The sequence below is a fragment of the Lynx rufus genome, unplaced genomic scaffold (genome assembly GCF_022079265.1).
Source record: "Lynx rufus isolate CCGP_SWC_20201006 ecotype Redwood Valley unplaced genomic scaffold, mLynRuf1.p SCAF_8, whole genome shotgun sequence".
NCBI classification, from domain to species: domain Eukaryota; kingdom Metazoa; phylum Chordata; class Mammalia; order Carnivora; family Felidae; genus Lynx; species Lynx rufus.
Window position 1 is genome coordinate 133155230 of NW_025814896.1, and position 19923 is coordinate 133175152.

Here is a 19923-nt window from a genome sequence, read left to right on the forward strand (position 1 = left end):
CTAGGGAGCAGAGGCAGCCGTGCGTGTGTAGACACCGGGCTGGATCAGATCGGCTTTAACATCCCAAATACTATTTGTAAAGTTTTTATAGGACCAGTGAAAAATTGCTCTTGGTTTTTATTACAGTTTTACACATGTAGTTTTAGGAACTAAATATTTCTCCAGGGTTTGTTAGGAACGGTGGCTCCCCCTCTGTCCTTTTCCTCCTCCACCTCCTCCCTCATTTTCTCCTGTCCAGAGATACTTTTGCCTTTTCAGCTAATTATTTTGGTGTTAGGCTCCCTTGGGTCCTAATACTGCCCACGCTGCTCCCCCCTGACTTTTAAATGCCAGGCCAGTCATCTTACCTGTTTCCATGACCTTCCCTCCCGATAAGTTCTACTGCAACTTGGGACGCTCAGCACCCGGCACTTGCGTCAGGACCATGCAGGTGCTCTTTCCGCCCAAGGCCGAGTCTGGAGGCAATTCATGGTTACATTTCCCGTCCAGCCTCCGTCTTCCCTGGACTGAGTGTTGACTTTTTGTTTGTTTTCTGTGTGGTGATCACTAGTTGGCCCTACTTAACTAGCGGTAAACTAGTTAACCAGTTTGCTGACTCTCTACATCTCCTCGCAGGATATTTATATGAGTACCGGTTTTTACATTAATTTTCCTTTTCCTGACGGAGCGTCTTCTACATGTGTCGGCCCTGCTCCGTTCTGGACTGGTCACCTCCGGATGCTGGTGCGCTGCCGGCATCCTGGGGATTCGCTCCACTTTCTCCCCGTGTTGCATACAGGACCTTTAACCTTTAGCTTTCTGAAGGAATATTCTTTCCAACCCAGACAAGCAGGCAGTCAGTGTAAGGGTGTAGAGTGAAGAGATTGTTCAGACATGCATGCTGTCAGCAACAACCACACATTACATTTATGTGCTCATTTTCCTCGGGAAATTCCTTAGGATTCTCTCCTCCAAAATAAGGGAGTCGGGCAAGGAAGAGGAAGAGTGGAGAAAGTGCCCACGGGGGGCTGAGCCTGCACCGGGGACTGCCTTCCCTCTGTTAACCCAGCCCTCAGTGCCGGCCACTGTGTGGGCCCTTTGAATCCAGAAACAGGCTCTTCGGTGCTGGCGGAATTTTGGGGGGGGAAAATTTTTTTAAGTAGTTTTTCCTCATGTGACCTCAGGTCATTTGTTTATATTTAAGAGTGAAAGGTCTAAAAAGCTGAATGGAAACTCTGAGGTGGGGAGGCAGGACTCCCCACGCACTGTGTGGTGACCTGGCCACGCTGTTTCCTCGGGGAAGCTCCAAACAGCAATGTCTTTTGGCCTTTCTCTTGGCTGGTCAGGTTCTGCTGCCTGGAGGGTGACGCCCGGCTCCTAGCATTCTGAGAACCCTAGTCACGACGGCTTGGGGGGAAGGGTGACATTAGTGTGCAGCCCCTTCGTGCCACACGCTCCCCTGGCCCTCGGAGTCCTGCTGTCCCAGAGGACACGCCTCTTCCCCTCCAGGGAAGAAGCCTCTCTGTGGACAGGGCAGGTTTGAGGCCTGCCTTTCTTCTTTCCAGAATCTCACCGCTCCTGTTTCCTTTTTTGTCCTCCTCATCCTTAAGGGTCGTGTCTTCATTTAAAGTCCATTTTCTGTTGTTTTAATGGAATTGGCAGAGATTAGAAGGAGATGTGTGTGTTCAGACCATCTTTACCCAGAAGTCTGCATCATAGCCATCGCGGCATTAATTTTATAGATATCATAGCATTAAAGGAATTGACTTGTTTTAAATATGAAGCATTCCTTGTATGTTACTGTGTTGGGACAGAATATTCAGAATAAACATCCTACTCAAATCTTGGAAGGAGGACTAGGAATAATGATGCTTCCAGGTGTTTTCACCTTTGAATGGCAGGTGTTGAGCATATGTACATGTATCTTTCTAGGGTAGATAGCTACCCAGACACTTACAAACTACTGTAGAATATTACTCATCTTATCCTACTCCTTTTTTTTTTTTTTAAGTCAGCTGTGAAAACAAACAGACTAGGAAAAATCTCCAAGTAAGATATTTTTATACTAGGTCCGAAGAGTTAGTAGTTCATAATTGTTCATCCAAAACATAACTTGTCTTTAGGCAGTACATTTATTTTTGTTTTTTTTTTGTTTTTTTTTTTTTTTTAACGTTTATTTATTTTTGGGACAGAGAGAGACAGAGCATGAACGGGGGAGGGGCAGAGAGAGAGGGAGACACAGAATCGGAAACAGGCTCCAGGCTCCGAGCCATCAGCCCAGAGCCTGACGCGGGGCTCGAACTCACGGACCGCGAGATCGTGACCTGGCTGAAGTCGGACGCTTAACCGACTGCGCCACCCAGGCGCCCCAGTACATTTATTTTTGAAGATTAAGAAAAAAAAAGTTAATGCTAGCAGCATATTCTTTTTTTTAAGCTTTTTTAAACTTTATTTTTGAGAGAGAGACAGAGTGTGAGCCGGGGAGGGGCAGAGAGAGAGGGAGACACAGAATCCGAAGTGGGCTTCAGGCTCTGAGCTGTCAGCACAGAGCCCGACGTGGGGCTCGAACTCACGGACCGCGAGATCGTGACCTGAGCCGAAGTTGGACGCTCAACCGACTGAGCCACCCAGGCGCCCCACAGTATATTCTTTTTTAACATGTTTCTCTGGTACTAAATATGATTATTTAATAAATACAGTAGGATGAAAAGGAAAATATTTCTTTTAGGGTTCATTCATTCATTCATTGTGTAAATGCATGATAGGCTAACTGCTATTCATTTGAAAATATTTGGATCTTTGGCAATGTCACCTATCCTATATTTACAGGTAACTCTAAAAATGTGTACAATTTTGCCTCCTTCTCTCACTTGAGACTGCCGCGTTGTTCCCAGACATCTAATGGTGTTCATCAGAAACCAGATGACGTTCTCCTTAAAGACTAAATTTTTTTTTTCAGAGCAGTTTTAGGTTTACAGCAAAATTTAGGGGAAGTCACAGATATTTCCCATATGCCCCCTGCTCCCACACATGCACCGCCCATCCCCCACTCCACATCCCCCACCAGAGAGGACATTTGTTACAGTGGATACACCTGTGCTGACACATCAGAATCACCCAAAGTCCACAGTTGACATTAGGCTTCACTCTTGGTGTTGTCCATTCTGTAGGTCTGGACGAATGTATAATGACCTGTTTCTACCATTAGAATATCATACGGAGTATTTTCACTTCCCTAAAAATCCCATTCGTCCCTCTGTTCCCCCCGCCCCAACCCCTGGCAACCACAGACCTTTTCACTGTCTGCATTGTTTTACCTTTTCGGGAATTCCATATAGTTGGGATCATACATATGAAGTCTTTCCAGAGTGGCTTCTTTCGCTTAGTAAAACGCACGTAAGATTTCTCCGTGTCTTCTCATGACTTGGTCGTTCACATCTTTTTAGCACAGAATGCCGTTCAGTTGTCTGAATGCTCCATGATTCGTCCATGCACCTACTGGAGGACATCTTGGTTTCTGGAACATAATTTCTCGTCCTTCACTCCACCCTACACCTTTTTCTGATGATCTTCAGTGATGGGTCCCCACCCCTGGTAGCCCTGACTTTCCAGTCACTTAAGCTAGACTTCACACCCTGCTTTTCGCTCTCCCCCCTCCCGGCTCCTCTGTAGCTGCATCTGCCCATTCTGATGTGGAACTGTGTCTCATAGTCACCCTTTCCTCCAACCGTACTTGTTCCCGCCCTTAGATCCCACTGCTCTAAGATAGGCCCCGTCTCTTCTCTCGGTTTCCTAAAGCGGTCTGGTAGTCACAACGTGACTGGTTTCTCCCTCAGCGGTCCATCAGGCACCGCGCTGCCGAGGGCTCTCGGTGCAGAATTCTCCTTGTCACCCAGGGGTCCTGGAGCACACCTCTGTCACCTCTTTCCTCCTCCCCCTCCTCCCCTCCCGAGCAGTCCCCTCACCTATAGAATAAAGGGCACGGTCTTACAGTGTTGATTTCCGTTACAGTCTGGCCTGATCAAAACATGCTTTTCCAAATTTTGTCGTTATTCTTGTGTCATCAGACTGTTCACCACTCCTCAGTGGGCTGGAAATGCTTTCGGCTTTCCGTCTGCCGCATCCCCGATGAACCCTTCTCATGTGCCTCCTGTTGGGAGTTACCCTTTACCTCTCGCTTTCAGAGCACTTGCAACTCTGCCTAGCATCCTTCGTAAGGAGCCTTGCGGCGTCCAGGCTTTTGTTTCTGTTACTGTGTTTCTGTTTCTCCTTAGATTACCTTGGGATCAGGAACTGGATCTTACCTATCTTTGTTTCTTCCTTGAACCTAAATCTGTCTTGGAAATGATATTGAATCAGGGAAGACTTGTTCGGTATATCTTAAATACGTATTCAGTGTGTCACAGAAATTTAGGTTAAGCGTTTATCAGATTTTAGGTGCCTACCAGGAACAAACAGCCAAAGTCCGTCAACATCTCACGATTTGGCAGATTTTTGTGTAGCCGTATTCTACGTACCACGCTCAGAACCCAGCTGTTTCCACCCGCCATGAATGGGTTAGCCTATTCAGCCCACGTTCGGGCTATTTACTTTACAGACCGTATTCAGTAGGTTGATTTATCTGGTTTCCAAACCTATAGCAGATAAAAAACTATAGGAGAGCCCTGAGTGTAGAGGATTGTCTTCTTTTTTTTTTTTTAATTTTTTTTTCAACGTTTTTTATTTATTTTGGGGACAGAGAGAAACAGAGCATGAACGGGGGAGGGGCAGAGAGAGAGGGAGACACAGAATCGGAAACAGGCTCCAGGCTCTGAGCCGTCAGCCCAGAGCCCGACGCGGGGCTCGAACTCACGGACCGCGAGATCGTGACCTGGCTGAAGTCGGACGCTCAACCGACTGCGCCACCCAGGCGCCCCATAGAGGATTGTCTTCTGTTTGCATGAACAGATACGTTTATAATACGTTCTAGAAAAGTTTCTGTTCAGAACCCTGAGCTATTCATATGAGTCTCAATAGCAGTTTTATTGTGTCAGGTTTACTCTGCGTCCGTTGTGAACAATTCAGTGGCCTACGGAAAATATGAGGAGGCCATCCTCTAAGAGGTGGAAGCTTCCCTTACGTTTCCAAATCACTCAGAGTCAGGAAGCTTCGACCAGCAGCTCCCACCATGTTAATTCTTCTTAGTATTATTAGTATTATTCCCTTCGCAGTTTTCAATGAAGTTGGAAGAGTCACTAATTTTATTTCAGTATAGTAGCTCTGCCTAAAAAGCTGTGTTTCGAAACATGTATTTCCTTGAAGAGTGTTGTTCATGAAAAAAATGGTAATTGAGGAAAATTCTGTTCAATATATTAAGCATAAAGTTAAGCCAGAGAGGTTTATTCTTAGCTCATTATGTTGAATGGCCAAGTAATACATACCGTCTCAAATGGATTAATAGAATTTGTTTGTGAGTAGGAGAGAAAACCCAAGGGCAGTTAGAAAGTTCTGGAAACAAGTTCTAAAGAAGTTCCCTAATAATTAAAGTAATGCCTTATGCAGCTTATTAACTTATAATTGACAAATATCTTTAGGCCATCTTTCTGGTCAGATTTTATTCATACTAACTTTACATTCCTGCATTCTTTTTCTCATAGAGCCTTCCTAATATTCTCACTGATGATCGATTTAAAGTTATGTTTGAGAACCCTGACTTCCAGGTGGACGAAGAGAGTGAAGAATTTAGGCTTTTGAATCCACTTGTCTCAAAAATTAGTGAAAAAAGGAAGAAGAAACTAAGACTCCTAGAGCAACAAGAACTTCACGAAAAAGTAACGTACTCCTTGTCCTTGTGTTTACTCGTGTTTCGTTAATAGAGTTTTCTGTGCGAGGTAGAAGAGCCTTTCAGACCCTTGCGATGTAATTTGCTTGACCTTCAGCTTAGAAGTCGATCTTTGACGAAAGGCCTTTTCTCCAATGCGCGCGATGTCACGTATCCCAGTGGGCGACTGCGGGTCACCAGAAAATAACAGGTCGGGGTTTGGCGAGGGGAAAGAGCTGCCGCTTACTATTTTTATTTTCAGGAAGAGGAGGAAGAACCGGAAGGAAAACCAAGTGATGCAGAAAGTTCTGAGAGTTCGGATGATGAAAAAGACTGGGTCGAAGAGGTCAGGAAGCAGCGCAGACTTCTGCACCAGGAGGAAAAGGTGAAGCGGCAGGAGCAGCTCAGGGAGGACCGGCAGACGGTCCTCAAGCCCCAGTTTTACGAGATCAAAGCAGGCGAGGAATTCAGGAGCTTCAAAGATTCTGCCACAAAGCAGAAGCTGATGAAGTAAGTAACGCTGCTCTCGGTGGTGCCTCCCCGAGTTGGCCGTGTGGCCGGGGCCTTGCTTTTCCTCTCCGCCGTGTCGCCCCAAGGGTGGATTTGCATCTTTGGAGTTAATGTCTGGGAAGCGCCATAAGGCTTGAGGGGAAATAACACTATCTTTATTGAGATGACTTTTAACAGCTTTTTGGGGTGGTGTTTACATACAGTAAGACCCGGGGTCTAGCCCTCTGGGTAGTGGCCAGTATAGTGAGAACACTTGTCCACCATAAAAGTCACATTGCTTTTGTTGTCTTTGTTTTTTCCCCGTTTCCCCAGCCTGCAAATATCCATTTTATTCTCTGCCCCGCAGTTCAGTAGTCTTCTGTACAGTGGTGATTAACAGGTAACACATTCTTTCCCTCTTAAAAAAAAGTTATTTTTTTAATTAGAAGTGCAGTTATATTTATCCCTCTCTCAGCTTACCTGATTACTGAAAAAGTCACTTGGACAGTTTGGCAGAAATTTTAAGCCTTTTGCGAGAGAGCTGAGAGATGAGCAAAAGTGGTATTCTAGAATAGTCAAATACATAGAGACAGAGAGTAGCATGGTGGTCACCAGGGGCCGGGGCGAGGGGGAATGGGGAGAAATCACTTTATGAGTCGGGAGTGGTGAGGAAGTTCTGGAAATGGATAGCGGTGATGGCTGCACAGCAACGTGAATATAGTTTACCACAATAAAAAAGTCAACATGGGAAAAAAAAAAAGGTATTATTTGGACAGTTTCTGTTGTAGGACATGACAACAGAATTCTGTTGTACGTATTATAGGACAGCTTCTGTTGTGTCTAAGTAAGGAACAAGCTAGGTCCTCAGTTCTAGATTGTGTACGAGCTGTAAGTTGTGTAAGTCTCTGCTCTGAGGATTCTTGGGCTGAGTATTAATGTGTAAGATGAGAGTGTGATAGATGGTCGTGATAGGTGATCTCGAAAGAAGACCCCAAAGGTGTGGGGAGTCTGCCGGGGGCCGGGGGGGGGGGGGAGCCACATGGCGAGGTGTGAGGCCCGGCTTAGTACCACTTCCGTACCTGTACTTCTCCAGCTCCTGGCTTCCCGTTTGGAAAATGTGGTTTTTCAGAGGCAGGAAGTAGGGAAAGGGTGGAGAGGGCATCGTTGGACAGGCTGAATTGTTTCTGGAACGGAGATCTGGCTAGCCCTGTTTATCTCACCAACTTCTAACGAGCATCTGAGACACCGGATGTGAAGGGACTCCTGTAACGTAGAATCCAGGAGCATCTCAAAATTCCGCTTCCGACAAACAAAAGATCTGTTGGTGAACAAAGAATCTAGTAATAGGGTTGATATCATTTGAAGATATCTTTACTGGCCTTTTTTTTTTTTTTTTTTTTTTTGGTAACAACTTCCTTGAGATACAATTTACATACCATCCAGTTGACCTACTTAAAGCGTGCAGCTCACCCGTGTCTAGTATAATCACTGAGCTGTGCAGCTATCCTCACAATTCATTTGAGAACGTTCTCATCTCCCAGAGGAGACCCCCACCCCCCAGTGGCAGTCGCCGCCACCTGCCCGCAGCCCACCCCGTCCCCGGGCGACCGCTGTCTACTTTCTGCTCTGCCATTTCCGATAACGGGGACCACGCGAGACGTGGCATTTTGTCTGGCTTCTTTTACTTAGCGCAACGTCTCCAGTGTTCATCCGTGCTGTAGCATCTGCAAGTACCTCCTTCGTTTTCTCGCCAAATAATATTCCGGCGTGTGCCTAGACCGGCCCGCGTAGCCGTTCACCCGTTCACCCGATGGCGGACGTTTGGGTCGCTCCGCCTTTCGGTTGTTGGGAATGATGCCATCACGAACATCTGCGTACCAGGTTTGACACGGACGTGTTTTCATTTCTCCCGGCTGTATTCCTCGGGGTCACGTGGTAACGCGATGCTTAACCTTCCGAGAAGCTGCCACGCGGTTTCTCAAGGAAGCCGCTGCATTTCACGTCCCTGCCGGCGGTGCGTGCAGCCTGGCCCCGCGTCACTGTTACTCTCGGGCATCTAACCTGGGGTCCGCCTCAGCAGCGGGAGGAAGGCTAGCCGTTCCTGGTGTTCCGATTCCGGGGAGGGAGTTTCTTTGTTAGACTATCTGCTTTGGTCTCGCTTTGTTTACTCTATTGCTGGCTTCTGAGTCAGTACTAGACCCAAGTAAGCACTTGATGAACCTTGGCGGAAGGGGACCTTCTGTGCCTTGGCCACGTGTCGGGCATCTCGGGGAGTTACCCTCACCAGGGCTGCTGAGAAAGAATCATTTACTCCAGCCCACCGGCCAGGGAGACCTGGGAGCGGCGGTCCCTAGCATAAGCCTGGCAACGTGGTGATTTGGGGCCGGAGGCATGAGTAAACCTTCTTGACATTTTTGCTCTGCCTGTGGATTGTAGCAGGACATTAATGTGAGAAACAAACGAGATGGAGTATTTAGTGGATAAGTAATAGCCAGGTTAATACACTGCAAGTAAACATTTCTTTTTTTCTTTCTTTTTTTTTTTTTTTTTTTGAGTAGAGAACTATGTAAGTGATAGGACTCCATGAGCTTAAAAGGGGAGTCCTGTAGCCGAAAGTAATAACCCTTTGGTTTGAGCAGCCTGCAGTTGGCTGGGTGTTTTGGCACAAACTGCTTATTGAGTTCTAGTCTTGACTGGATCATTTTGGCAGATCCCAAACTTGCAATATTTTAATATTATTTAATGAAGCATTGAACCATTGTCCTTGAGAACACCAAAGCAAATGCCTTCCGTTTATTCTCTCTCTTATTACCACAAGGCAATCAATAAAACACAGCATCAAAACTGAGTATGTTGTGTTTTCAGTGTTCACTCGGACCCGCCCGGCTTTAAAACTGCTTCTGTGAAGGGAAAAGTGAACGATGAGTCCTAACTCGGTACTTGAGTGAGTCCCTCTCTTCGCTTGGCGTAGTGACACGGCGTCAGATAGATACATATGTCTGTCGGCACACACTTATGTGCCTTGCGGTGTGCTGTGCGTTGTGTTTATTCATCCGTCCGTCAGCCTCTCTCCTCGCCCATTCTTCAGGTGGATGTTCGTTGAGTGCCTGCCTAGTGTGAGCAAAGGGCAGTCCAGAGCCGGGGGATGGAAACACAAGGCACAGCTCGCATTCTGGAGCCTTCACATTCTAGCTGGTCCTCCGTGAGCCGTGAAGAGGCGTGCGGAAAGCACGGAAGACCGAAAGGGATTGAACTTTTGGAGACTTAGGAAGTCGTAATAAGAGGTCATAGCGAAACTGCTCTTCTGAAAGGCAAAAAGATGAGCTCCCAAAGCAGGGTGGGAAGGATGCTGGTCCAGGAGGAGTGGCGTGCCGGCACAAGAATGCTGTGTGGAAACGGACAGAAGCGTGATTGGTGCGGGAGGGTGACCGGGGGGAGCAGCAGACAGGCCCCCCCCCCCCCCCGGCCCAAGCACAGGAGCCCGGGAATGTCGTGACGCTAAGATTAACACCATCAAATCTGTTTCCAGCCCCTCCACCCCGTGGTGTGCATGCTTCTATACAGTAAAAGCAGTTTGTGTTTGTTGTAGAAAATAAAAATACAAAGTCCCTCTTTCTCAGAAACTATTAATGAAATATCTCAGTTTTAGGGAGAAAAGGCAGGGAGTAAGTGGGCCCCCAAGATCAGCTAACAGACTATACAGTATCCCAGTCACAAGTGATGAAGCCTGAACTGGGGGCGGCGAGAACCGGGCCGACTTCGAGCCACGTCACTCACAGACTATCTAAGAATGAGAAAGGAAAATGGGCGTATGCCACGGTGTTGTTCCGTTACTAATTTAATGGCAAGGGAGAAAGGAGTAGTCGGGTGATGTTGAACCGTGTGGCAGCGTTGCCACTGAGATACAGAATATGGAACAAAAACCGGGTTTCAGGCTGAAAGTATGAGCTGGGTATCCGCACGTCAAGTGTGCGGTGCCCAGGTGTCCTCTGGGTAATGTTCAGTAGACAGAGGGAAATGGGGGGGGGCGAGACACAGGGCTGAGACCCCAGCTTTTCCCGTGTGATCGAGACCGCGGTCGCGGTATGAGGAAGACCAATGTGTAGAGTGCGGCGAGGGTGACGAATGGAGCCCCTTGGGAGCAACAGAGGTTTTCTCTTGAGTCCACGATAAAAACCATCCGCCTCTCTTTAGAAAAATACAACTGGAAGCAAAATGCTGCGTGTAAATTTAGAGAGATGGCACCACACACACCAATAGCCGAGGGCGAAGAGTTCCGATTCGGAGGACAGGCTAAGGGGAAGGTAGGTAGTAAAAATTACCGAGTAGTTTTCAGAAATGGAGGAGGAAAACCGGAGAGAGCCGAGCGGGGAGGGTGTGGTGCGAGTGTCAGATGGGGCAGGAGGCCCGCGAGCCGGAGGTTTAAAAGGCCGTTAGGAAGATGTCTTGCTGGGACTCGTTTCTGAGGCATCGGCCCAGATGTCTGATTGCGATTGATTGATGAATGAATGGAGATAATAAATATTGTGAACAGTGCATATGGATGATTCTTCCAAGAAGTTTGGCAGAAAAAGGAAGGAGTCAAAGCCAATAACTCAATGGGAAAGGTTTTTTAGGCTCGAGGGACAGAATGTGTTAGTGGGGTGGGGGGATTGACTGGCAAGCACACGGTGACCCAAGAGACATAAGTAAATTGACAGAGCTGAATTCAGTGAGCAGTCAGGAGGAAGCGGCCAGGGCACGGCTTAAGGAGACAGCCTCAGAAAGGACGGGGTCCCTCCTCAAAGACCCGAGGGGAGGCTGGCGGGATGGGTGGCAGCAGTCAGGTTTGTAGCTAGAAAGTGGGGGCGTTCGTGCTGCTGGCCCCGGGCCGGGGTCTGGGCGCACCACACTTTGGTGATCAGGGCGGTGGGGTCTCGGGGAGGCTCTGGAGGCGGGGTGATGGGAGGCGCTGGAAGGGGGTACGGGGAGCCTGCAGGGGGGAGCTCCTAGAGCACAGCTTCCTCACCCCCTCCCCTCGGGGGAATACGTCTTCCCTGCCAGGCGGCCCTTCAGTAGGAAAGTGTTCTTTGAAGCACCCGGCCTGTGGTCTGCCTTGGAAATTCAAAGGTTTCAAAGACATTTCCTGCCTTGGAGGAATTCACCTTGTTCACCAGGTGCTTGTAGTAGCTCTTGGGAAGCCGCTTATCACACCTACGACTTTATCCACTTTGTGGACGGACCCTCCAGCTCATTTCCCTCACTGGTCGTGGATGAGAGCGGAAGGCACGCGCTCTTCGTTTAATACCAGCATTTTTTAAATCTGATTTTGAAAGTGATTTCATTCCAAAGTTGCACTCGGTAAAAAGAATCTTACTCAAGTTGATAGGCACTCAGGTGATACATAAGCACATTTTCATTGTAATACTTAAAAAGAGTGTAGAATAAAAGGCGAATCTCCCTTTGACCCCACACTCCCTCCCGGAGGTGACTGCTGTCACTCACGCGTGGTCAGTGTTAGCTTTTTCCTGGACGGGAATGGGCCCTGCTGTAATCACATGGCGGTTGAACTTCTCACTTCATGCAGCAGGAAGTCTTGAAAATGTTTCTTTGTAAGTACGTGTAGGCCTACCTAGAGCTGCGTCAGTCTTTCATAAGGTGGATGGGCCATCACATGGGTCACATTCCCGGATTCGGGATGGTTAGGTTGTTCCTTGCTTTCCTCTTCCCTCTTTCATGGTGATAAATATATACACACGTGTGGGAATTCCTTTAGAGGCTGTATGACCTAGTCATGGAACTTGCTGGATCAAAAGGGGTATGTGATAGATACGGCCATATCGCCCTCAAGAAAGGCCTTGAGCTCTTTGCTTCTTACCAGAGTGCCTATTGCCCCGCACTTGCGACAACAGTGGACGTTAGGAATCTTTTTAAAGTTGAACAAAGCTGATAGATGAGGTGTCCAGACACCCTGGTTACTTCAGTTCACTTCTGCGAAGATAGGGGCCTCGAAGGAGCACCTGCAGACAGAGAGCATCAGACCGTTTTCAACAACCCATACGGTCTCTGTAAGTATCTGTCAGAGTCATTTGTTCTAAGCAGAGTACGTAACGTCTGCCATTTATCTGTAGATTCCATTTCTCCACTGCCGCCTTATTCCCTTTGGTGTAGACTGTGGAGGAATGAGTCCTTTGTTTTCAGTTAACTCCTCTCAGTGCTGTACTAACACAACGTGCCTCCACACAAAGTGATTTTTAAAAACTCAGTTGAGGTGCATTAGTTCTGGGGCATACAATAAATATCTGATGTTTCCCCTTGTACTTTGTGCCCTCCCCCCTTTTTTTTTTAAAGATCGCCTTGCTGAGAATTCTGGTTCTTCCCCTCATCGCCCTGTCTGTCCTGTGCTGAGTAATTTCTTTCTTTCAACCTTTAAAAGCCCACATCTGTCTTCCTCACCAGTCCCCACACATTGGTGGGGCGGGGGGAAGGGGGCTGTTCAGCTTGTGACAGTGAACTTTTTTTCCCTGAAATTCTTAACCTTACTTACTGGTGACACACGGTGTGGCCCTGTGCATTTTGTGCTTCTGTTATAGTAGATGGTTTTCAGGTGTCTGCTTCTTGAATCGTCTGACTGAATTCATTCTCAAGGCGCTGGCTTAGGGATGGCTGGTTAGAGCCACGTACCGTAAACTGACTCTCAAAGGGAGGGCAGGGGCGCTTGCTTTAATGTAGAAATCTGCACGCTCAGTGCCTGTGTCTGATCTTGTGCCACGGCTCTTTCTAAAACTCCGCTTGTCTTTCCAAGCAGCCCAGACAGAACAAGTTTTTACAAGTGCACATTGAAAGTACATTGAGAGGAAACCAGAATTTATAGACCCTATCATGGAGGAAATAAGGTCATTCTTAAAAGAGTAGTAATTGCCCACAATTTACTTGAAAAGTCACTTTCTGCCCAAATTAGTGTTTTCCGTGTGCCACCCTGTCTCCAAGGCTCCGGAGCTATTCAGAAGCCACGAAAGGAAAGAACAGAAAACGGCACGAACAGGCCGAGGAATGTGCTTAGGCCGACATCACTCCCATCCACGCTGGAGTCCGTGTATGCTTCACGTCGGGATTCTTGTTAAAAAAAAAAAAGTAAACTAGATCTTAGCTCCGTTCCGTTTGTCGTGTGGAAGCTTGTCATTTAGGAGACCCAGTGGACACATTTCCTACACAAAACTTTACAAATTGGGTTTGGTGTGGCACACTCCTGGAAACCAGAAATTCTCAAACCGGAATCCTGGCTTTTAGACTTGAGTCCTTGTGTGGCCTGGGGCGACCAGTTAGCTTCTCACCTCCCTTCTCGCCATCTATAAAGGATACATACTTGTGTCTCAGGGATGTTGAAAGGATTAATTAGTTCGTCTGTAAAGCGCTTTGAAGATGAAAAGTACTTTAAAAGTGCTTCTTAATAACATTATTGCTTAGAAAAGAGTGCCACTTTTATGCTAACCACTTCACGTCTCAAATTATGTAAAGAAGACCTGTTTCGTACATCGCTACCAGTCGTAAATTGGAGATAAATCTCTCGTGGTGTGCACATCAAACGTTTCCTTCAGAATTTCAAAGGAGCATCGCTTTATCTTACGGGGCGTTTCGGAGCAGTGTTCTGCCCAGTAATTAGTGATGAAGATCGTATTTCAGGAAAAAGAAAACCCTGCACCCGGTTCAGCCGTCTTCCAATTCAGTCAGGTCGTTCAGTATTAACTTGAAAGGGAAGTGCGGTTACTTTTTTCGAGGAGGGAATAGAAGAGAGAACCACGTTCTTGCCTTCTTTCTTCCTCTGCTCCCCGCACCCGTTTCCATCACAGGCACCTGAGGGTGTTGCCGCTTTGCCGTTTCTCCAGGCGTTAGAGCTGATATTAAAACTTACGGGAAGTTTTTGTCTTTAAGCCTAACGCAGTTTTTTCCCCCTCTGAACCAAGTTAACAAAAAGGGCCGGTGTTGTGATTTTCTAATAAAACGTTACAGCAACATGCAATGAAGTGTTACATGTGCAAGATACAAATGGAACCTCTTGCTTGTAAAGCCGGGGCACAACGATGTTAATTATGCAGATGACAGAGAATTACGGGGCACAGCAAACCGTAACAGGGGCAGGCAGTACAGAAAGAGACTCTAGAAAAGTTTGGAATATATGATCAAGAAATGAAACAAAATTTACATTTGGGGTAAAGTGCTTCGGGAAGAGTAATTCAAGTAAGAAATTGGATGGGGCGCCTGGATGGCGCAGTCGGTTAAGCGTCCGACTTCAGCCAGGTCACGATCTCGCGGTCCGGGAGTTCGAGCCCCGCGTCAGGCTCTGGGCTGATGGCTCAGAGCCTGGAGCCTGTTTCCGGTTCTGTGTCTCCCTCTCTCTCTGCCCCTCCCCCGTTCATGCTCTGTCTCTCTCTGTCCCAAAAATAAATAAACGTTGAAGAAAAAGAAAAAAAAGAAATTGGAAGGAAAAGTCACCTGGAGAAATAGCAGTGAGTGAGTAGACTGAATCGGATAGAATTTGCCCTCGTCTGTAGTCAGACCGGTTCGTGGTTCGGGTTGTTCTTGCCACGGGTGGTGAGTGTAGTCCAGGGAGCTAAGAGTGAGCGAAGGAAAAATCAGAATTCGTGTGGCCCTTCTCCAAGCCTTGATCTGGAAGACTTGATCTGTGTGTTCGCTCCCTTGACGAGGTGAGTGAAACGCTCTCCTACCTTGTGCGTGCTTTAAATACAAAATGCTTCGGAAGCATATGTGCCGCTGACCATTACAGGAAATTACAGGCTTCAGAAATAGTGCTCCTTGGATCTTGGCTTCAGAAATGTGATTTAGTAAGATAAGCGGCGATCATTGAAAATCTATTTGGAACCACCACTTAAAATACTAAGTTCGTGGCTGTTTGGGCAGCTGTTGTTTTTACCGCGTATCTACTGGGTGTGAGTAAAGGCTGAGCGCCCTTAATTCTTCCCGCGGTTGTGTTAAATGAATGCCATTTTCTGTCTTGACCACAAGGGTAAAGGATTTTCTCCATGTGAGCAGTGCTCATTAAAACTGGTTTCAAATGCTAAATCAAAACGTAATGCTAACTAACGTATCATTCTCTTAAATTTCCCACAGTAAAACGCTTGAAGATCGTTTGAAACTTGAGGCAAAAAATGGCACGTTGAGTATATCAGACACCACAGTTGGCAGCAAACAGTTGACGTTCACGTTAAAGAGGGTAAGTTTTTAGTGTTACGTTTTTTCATTCAAGAAAGGAAACTAGGCTTCCAGTAGAGCTACGTGTGTGTGTGTGTCTGACCTCAGAACTGCCCTCCCAGGCTTTTCCCCTCGGAGGAACCGTGTTCCCGCTCTAGCACTTCTCCCGCAGCCACAGCCCCTCCTGGGTTCCTGGGTTCGGGGCAGGCACACAGCTTGGCCGAGGCAGAGGCAGGCGGGTCCCGGGGTCCCCGGGGGGACAGGGCGGCAGGTGTGGTGTCTGGGTCACTGGGCTCATTCTGGTCTCTGGTCCCTGGTCCCTGGTTTCCCTGTAAAGGGAAAGTCCTGACTGGGGCTTACACAGTTCGTGTGAAAATGAAAATAGGATGGCTCTAAAATTATGACTATGATTGTTATTACTATTGTGTTTTTTTTTTTTTTTTTTTTTTGGCTAAAAACAAAAGCACTAAGAAATACCTAAAATGGCCCCATGGTTGAGTCAAGCAGAGGCTGTGAAACTCTTTTGGGGGATGCATCAGTTAATATTTGATTTATGCCAGTTGTATCATTTGAGTAACCAAATTTTAACTTCTTAAATCTCATTTTTACTTAGGAATAATTAGGGATCTGTGTAGTTTTTAATAGAAATCTCTTTCTCTACTAGGTGTGTGATATATTTAGGTAAAATCTCAAGTTTTCCCAAGATTTATATATATACTTAAAAAAATTTTTTTTTTTTTAACGTTTATTCATTTTTGAGAGACAGCATGAACGGGGAAGGGGCAGAGGGAGGGAGACACAGAATCCGAAGCAGGCTCCGGGCTCCGAGCTGTCCGCACAGAACCCGATGCGGGGCTCGAACCCACAAACCATTGAGATCATGACCTGAGCCCAAGTCGAACGCTCAACCGACTGAGCCACCCAGGCGCCCCATTTTTTTTTTAAGTAAACTCTGCCCACAATGTGGGGCTCGACCTCACGACCCCACGATCAAGAGTCACGTGCTCTACCAACTGAGCCAGCCCGGCGCCCCTCATGTATACTTTCTAATGTGTGAATAGAATGGAAGGGGAAAGTTCATGCTTTCATATTGTTTAAAACTGTGTAGTGGCAAAAGTACGATTAGGTCCCAAATCCAGTTTTCGAATTTCCTGTGCCGTAGTTCCTCCCTCATCAGATCCTTGGCGAGGCTGCTCCGTGTGGTCTCGCCTGCGCCCGTGTCCCCCCTTTCGTTGGGCCGGCCTGCTGGTGACCGTGGGAGAGCAGCCGGGGCAGGACCGAGATGGAGAAGGAAAGGAAAACGTGGAGATGAGCTACTTGGCCCATAGATGATAAGGGGCCGCTCACGTGGTGTGGACGTCTTCCAGGACGGCCTTTCAGAGAGAGGCTGGTGCGGGTCCCTTTCTGGATGGGGCTCCGTCTGTGGGGCAGTCGTGGCTGCTTACAGACTCCTCAGGAGGCTCCTGCCTTGGTGGGGAAGGCCTGGCAGGGCCCCGCGCAGTGTGCAGCTGGCGAGGGAGGTGCTCCCGGAAGGTTGCTCTTCCGCCAGACCCGTAGGGAAACGCCTGGGACGGACGTCCGTGTTGAAGCTGCAGAAACGCTCCAGCGCACCCTGTTTACGTTTACTTGGTTCATCATTTCCCGAAATTGTTTGGATGAGACGCTTTCGGGGATTCTTTTTAACATGAAGAAACAAAATATTAGATGCCCAGTGTTGACTGCCTCTACAAGGGTCCTGATTCTGTTACCTGGTGTGCCGGTAGGCGGGTTCCCTCGGGTTTTCTGAGCTTACCGTTAACAAGTGCGTCTCAGATATCCGCTCTGGGGTGCGTGCCCGGGATACACAGAACAAGACAGATGTGGTCCTCGCCTCTCCGGTTCTCAGTCTGTCGAAAGAAGCACGCCCCCAGTTCCATCATGATGGTGGTGGCGGGGACCCCGGCGGAAGACAGAAGTGCGGTGAGAGCATCCGCCGGGGCCTGACCCACGCACGGGGGCCGGGGAGGGCGAGCGATGTGCAGGGTGAGAGCCCCGAGGGGCCAGGCGGGGCTCCGGGCTCAGGGCACCACCGAGGCAGAGTCCTTGCCTGAGGAGGGAGGCAGTCGGGCACGCTCGAGGGTGCGGACGAGGGCCCGCGTGTGTAAAACGGGATCCCGGGAGGAGTGGCGTCGGATCTAGCCGGAAGCACAGGGGGCCTGGTCCTGCGGGGCCTTGTGAGTGGGCCGTGGGTTTCTCCTCGGACCTAAGTGGAACCGTGGAAAGCCGTTGACAGGTTTTAGCAGAAAACTGACCGTTTGTATTTCCAGAAACTGAGTGTGGCTGTTTTCCGAGGAGTAGTGGGCCGAAGGGGCCCGGAGCAGAGGCACGGTGGGCGCGGAGGAGCTTGGGACACACGGGACAGGAACGTGCGGCAGGATTGATTTGGAGTGGGCTCTGAGGAAACAGTGGTAATCAGAAAGAGAACTCAGGGACTCATTCGGAGCCCCCGTCTCGGAGCTTCCTAGAGCAGGGGACTCGACGCTTCGGGTCGTCTCTGCTTCCCCACCACTCGCTCACCTCTCAGCTCTGGTCGGAAAGTACTGAGTCGTACCAGCTGGGGGTGAGGACAGAGACTTCCCCTGAGGAGCAGAACACAGAGGAGTATTTTCGGGGCGGAGAGCAACACGGGCCACCGTCAGGCAAGCCTCGTAGGTGTCTGTAAGGCGGCGCTTTTCAACTCGGAAAAATTAGGTCCCGGCAGCGCTTTCTCAGTTTCCCTTTTGTGCCGTCCCACCAGCTGAGAATATTTTCTGAGCTTTGCATTCAAGAGTTGGTACTGTCGGGCCCGTCAGATGTGATTTGGAAACCACACGGCTCTTCCCTCCACTGTGGATTCTGCGTCGAGGAAGCGCCGCTGAAAGCAGCGGGCCTCCCCGGGGGCCGGGGCGCCTTCGGCGCGGTCGGCCTGCTCGGCCCGCGGGCCTACCTGCGCACTCGCCCCGCCAGGAGCTCGCAGGCCACTTGTCCGCCCAGCCTTTGTCGGTGGCTAACGGTAGCAAATCTCTGGCTTCCGAGGGGAGTTTGACTCTTCGGAAACAGCCGGAAAATCTTTGGAACCGGTTCTGGCGGATGATACTTAATCGTGGGTGGGTTGAAATACACCGTTAGTACCTGTAAGTATGGTTTTGTTTTGGGTTTGGGGCCACGTAAATACGTGTTTTTGGCTGATGAATAGGGTAGCATTGTGGGGGCAGAGTCCAGGGGCCAGACCACGTGCCCCGGGGTCCCGGGGGCAGTCTTTCCAGAGCCCCGCAGCGGGGCTGTGGCCGTTGGTGGTCTGCCGGTCCCCTTTCTGTAAAGGGGGTATTGGCGTTTTCCTTCCTTCTCTCTCACTTCTCTTCCTCCTTCAGTCTGAACAGCAGAAGAAGCAGCAGGAGGCTGAGAAACTGCACCGACAGGAAAGGAAGACACTGCGTCGCTCAGCCGGTCACCTGAAGTCAAGACACAGACGGGGACGGCCATTTCACTGAATCTGGGAATGACCCTACGTGTGGTGCGGAGGGAGCGCCCGGACCGCTCGCCCTCGGGGTGCGTCGCAGACGGGGGTGCGCGCTCCGGAGGTGCCCGTGATCCCTTGGCGCCTCTGCAGGGTGAATGGCGGCCTGTCCCCCTGCTTCCGCGTCAGACTCCGCAGCCGCCCCCGCCGGCCAGTGGGTCGCCCCCAGGCTGCCCTCTGTAAGTCGTCGTTGCCGCAGTCGGTCCTCCCCGGGTTTTAATCAGGTGGAGCAGGTGGTGGTTCTTCCACGTTGTGAAGCGTGTGCCGCGAGGTGGGAAGTCACTATGGGCTGAAACTGCAGGCTCTTCGTGGTCCCGGGACTTTCCTCCCTGCGGCACCTGCTGCCACTCACTGGCAACCCGCCCCGTCCCACCCGGTGCCCGGGTGCCGGCCGGCTTCGCGGTCAGACGTTCGGACGCTTGTGGCTTGTACGCGTGTTAGTCTGGGACTTTTAAAAAAACGTTCGTGTACCAAGAGGGTATGATTTAGCGGTAATAACAACCTAAAACAGGAAACGGAAGCTACTGGTTATTCTTTTCACTTTTCACAAGAGTACAGATTTTTTCGTTTGTTTCTTAAGTGCAATTTGAGATACACTGGCTGGAGAAAACATTTGTAAAAATAAATACTTTCATTTAATGGCTCGTTTGAGACAGATCCGTTCTTTGAATTAATTTGAAAATTAAATTTGGTTTCCCTAGTTTTTCAGGTATTCGTGGGATTTTGGAAGCGTGTTTCTTTATGCACAGCCGGAACGGGGGCTCTTTGGCCCGCAAATGACAGAATCTTTCTGAAAATGCCGTAAGCGCGAAGGGAAGGTGGGACGTGCTGACGGCAGCAGGCTGCGGAGTGTTAGCTGGCCTCGGGGCCCCGGACTCAGCCCACTCTCCCCGCCTTCCTTTTCGTCCTCCTGTTGCCCACGGTTCCTCAT

At 49.0% G+C, this 19923-nt stretch overlaps 1 protein-coding gene across 1 annotated transcript in view; it reads left to right on the forward strand.

The window, feature by feature from the left end:
* Positions 1-19636, forward strand: part of NOL10 (nucleolar protein 10) — a 91680-nt gene extending 72044 nt beyond the window's left edge. The window contains exons 18-21 of the mRNA XM_047068940.1: positions 5616-5789; positions 6042-6289; positions 15377-15479; positions 18847-19636. Coding sequence (XP_046924896.1) covers positions 5616-5789; positions 6042-6289; positions 15377-15479; positions 18847-18966 — 645 coding nt within the window. The 3' untranslated portion in view covers positions 18967-19636. The remainder of the gene's footprint in view (positions 1-5615; positions 5790-6041; positions 6290-15376; positions 15480-18846) is intronic.
* The last annotated feature ends 287 nt before the right edge of the window (positions 19637-19923 follow it).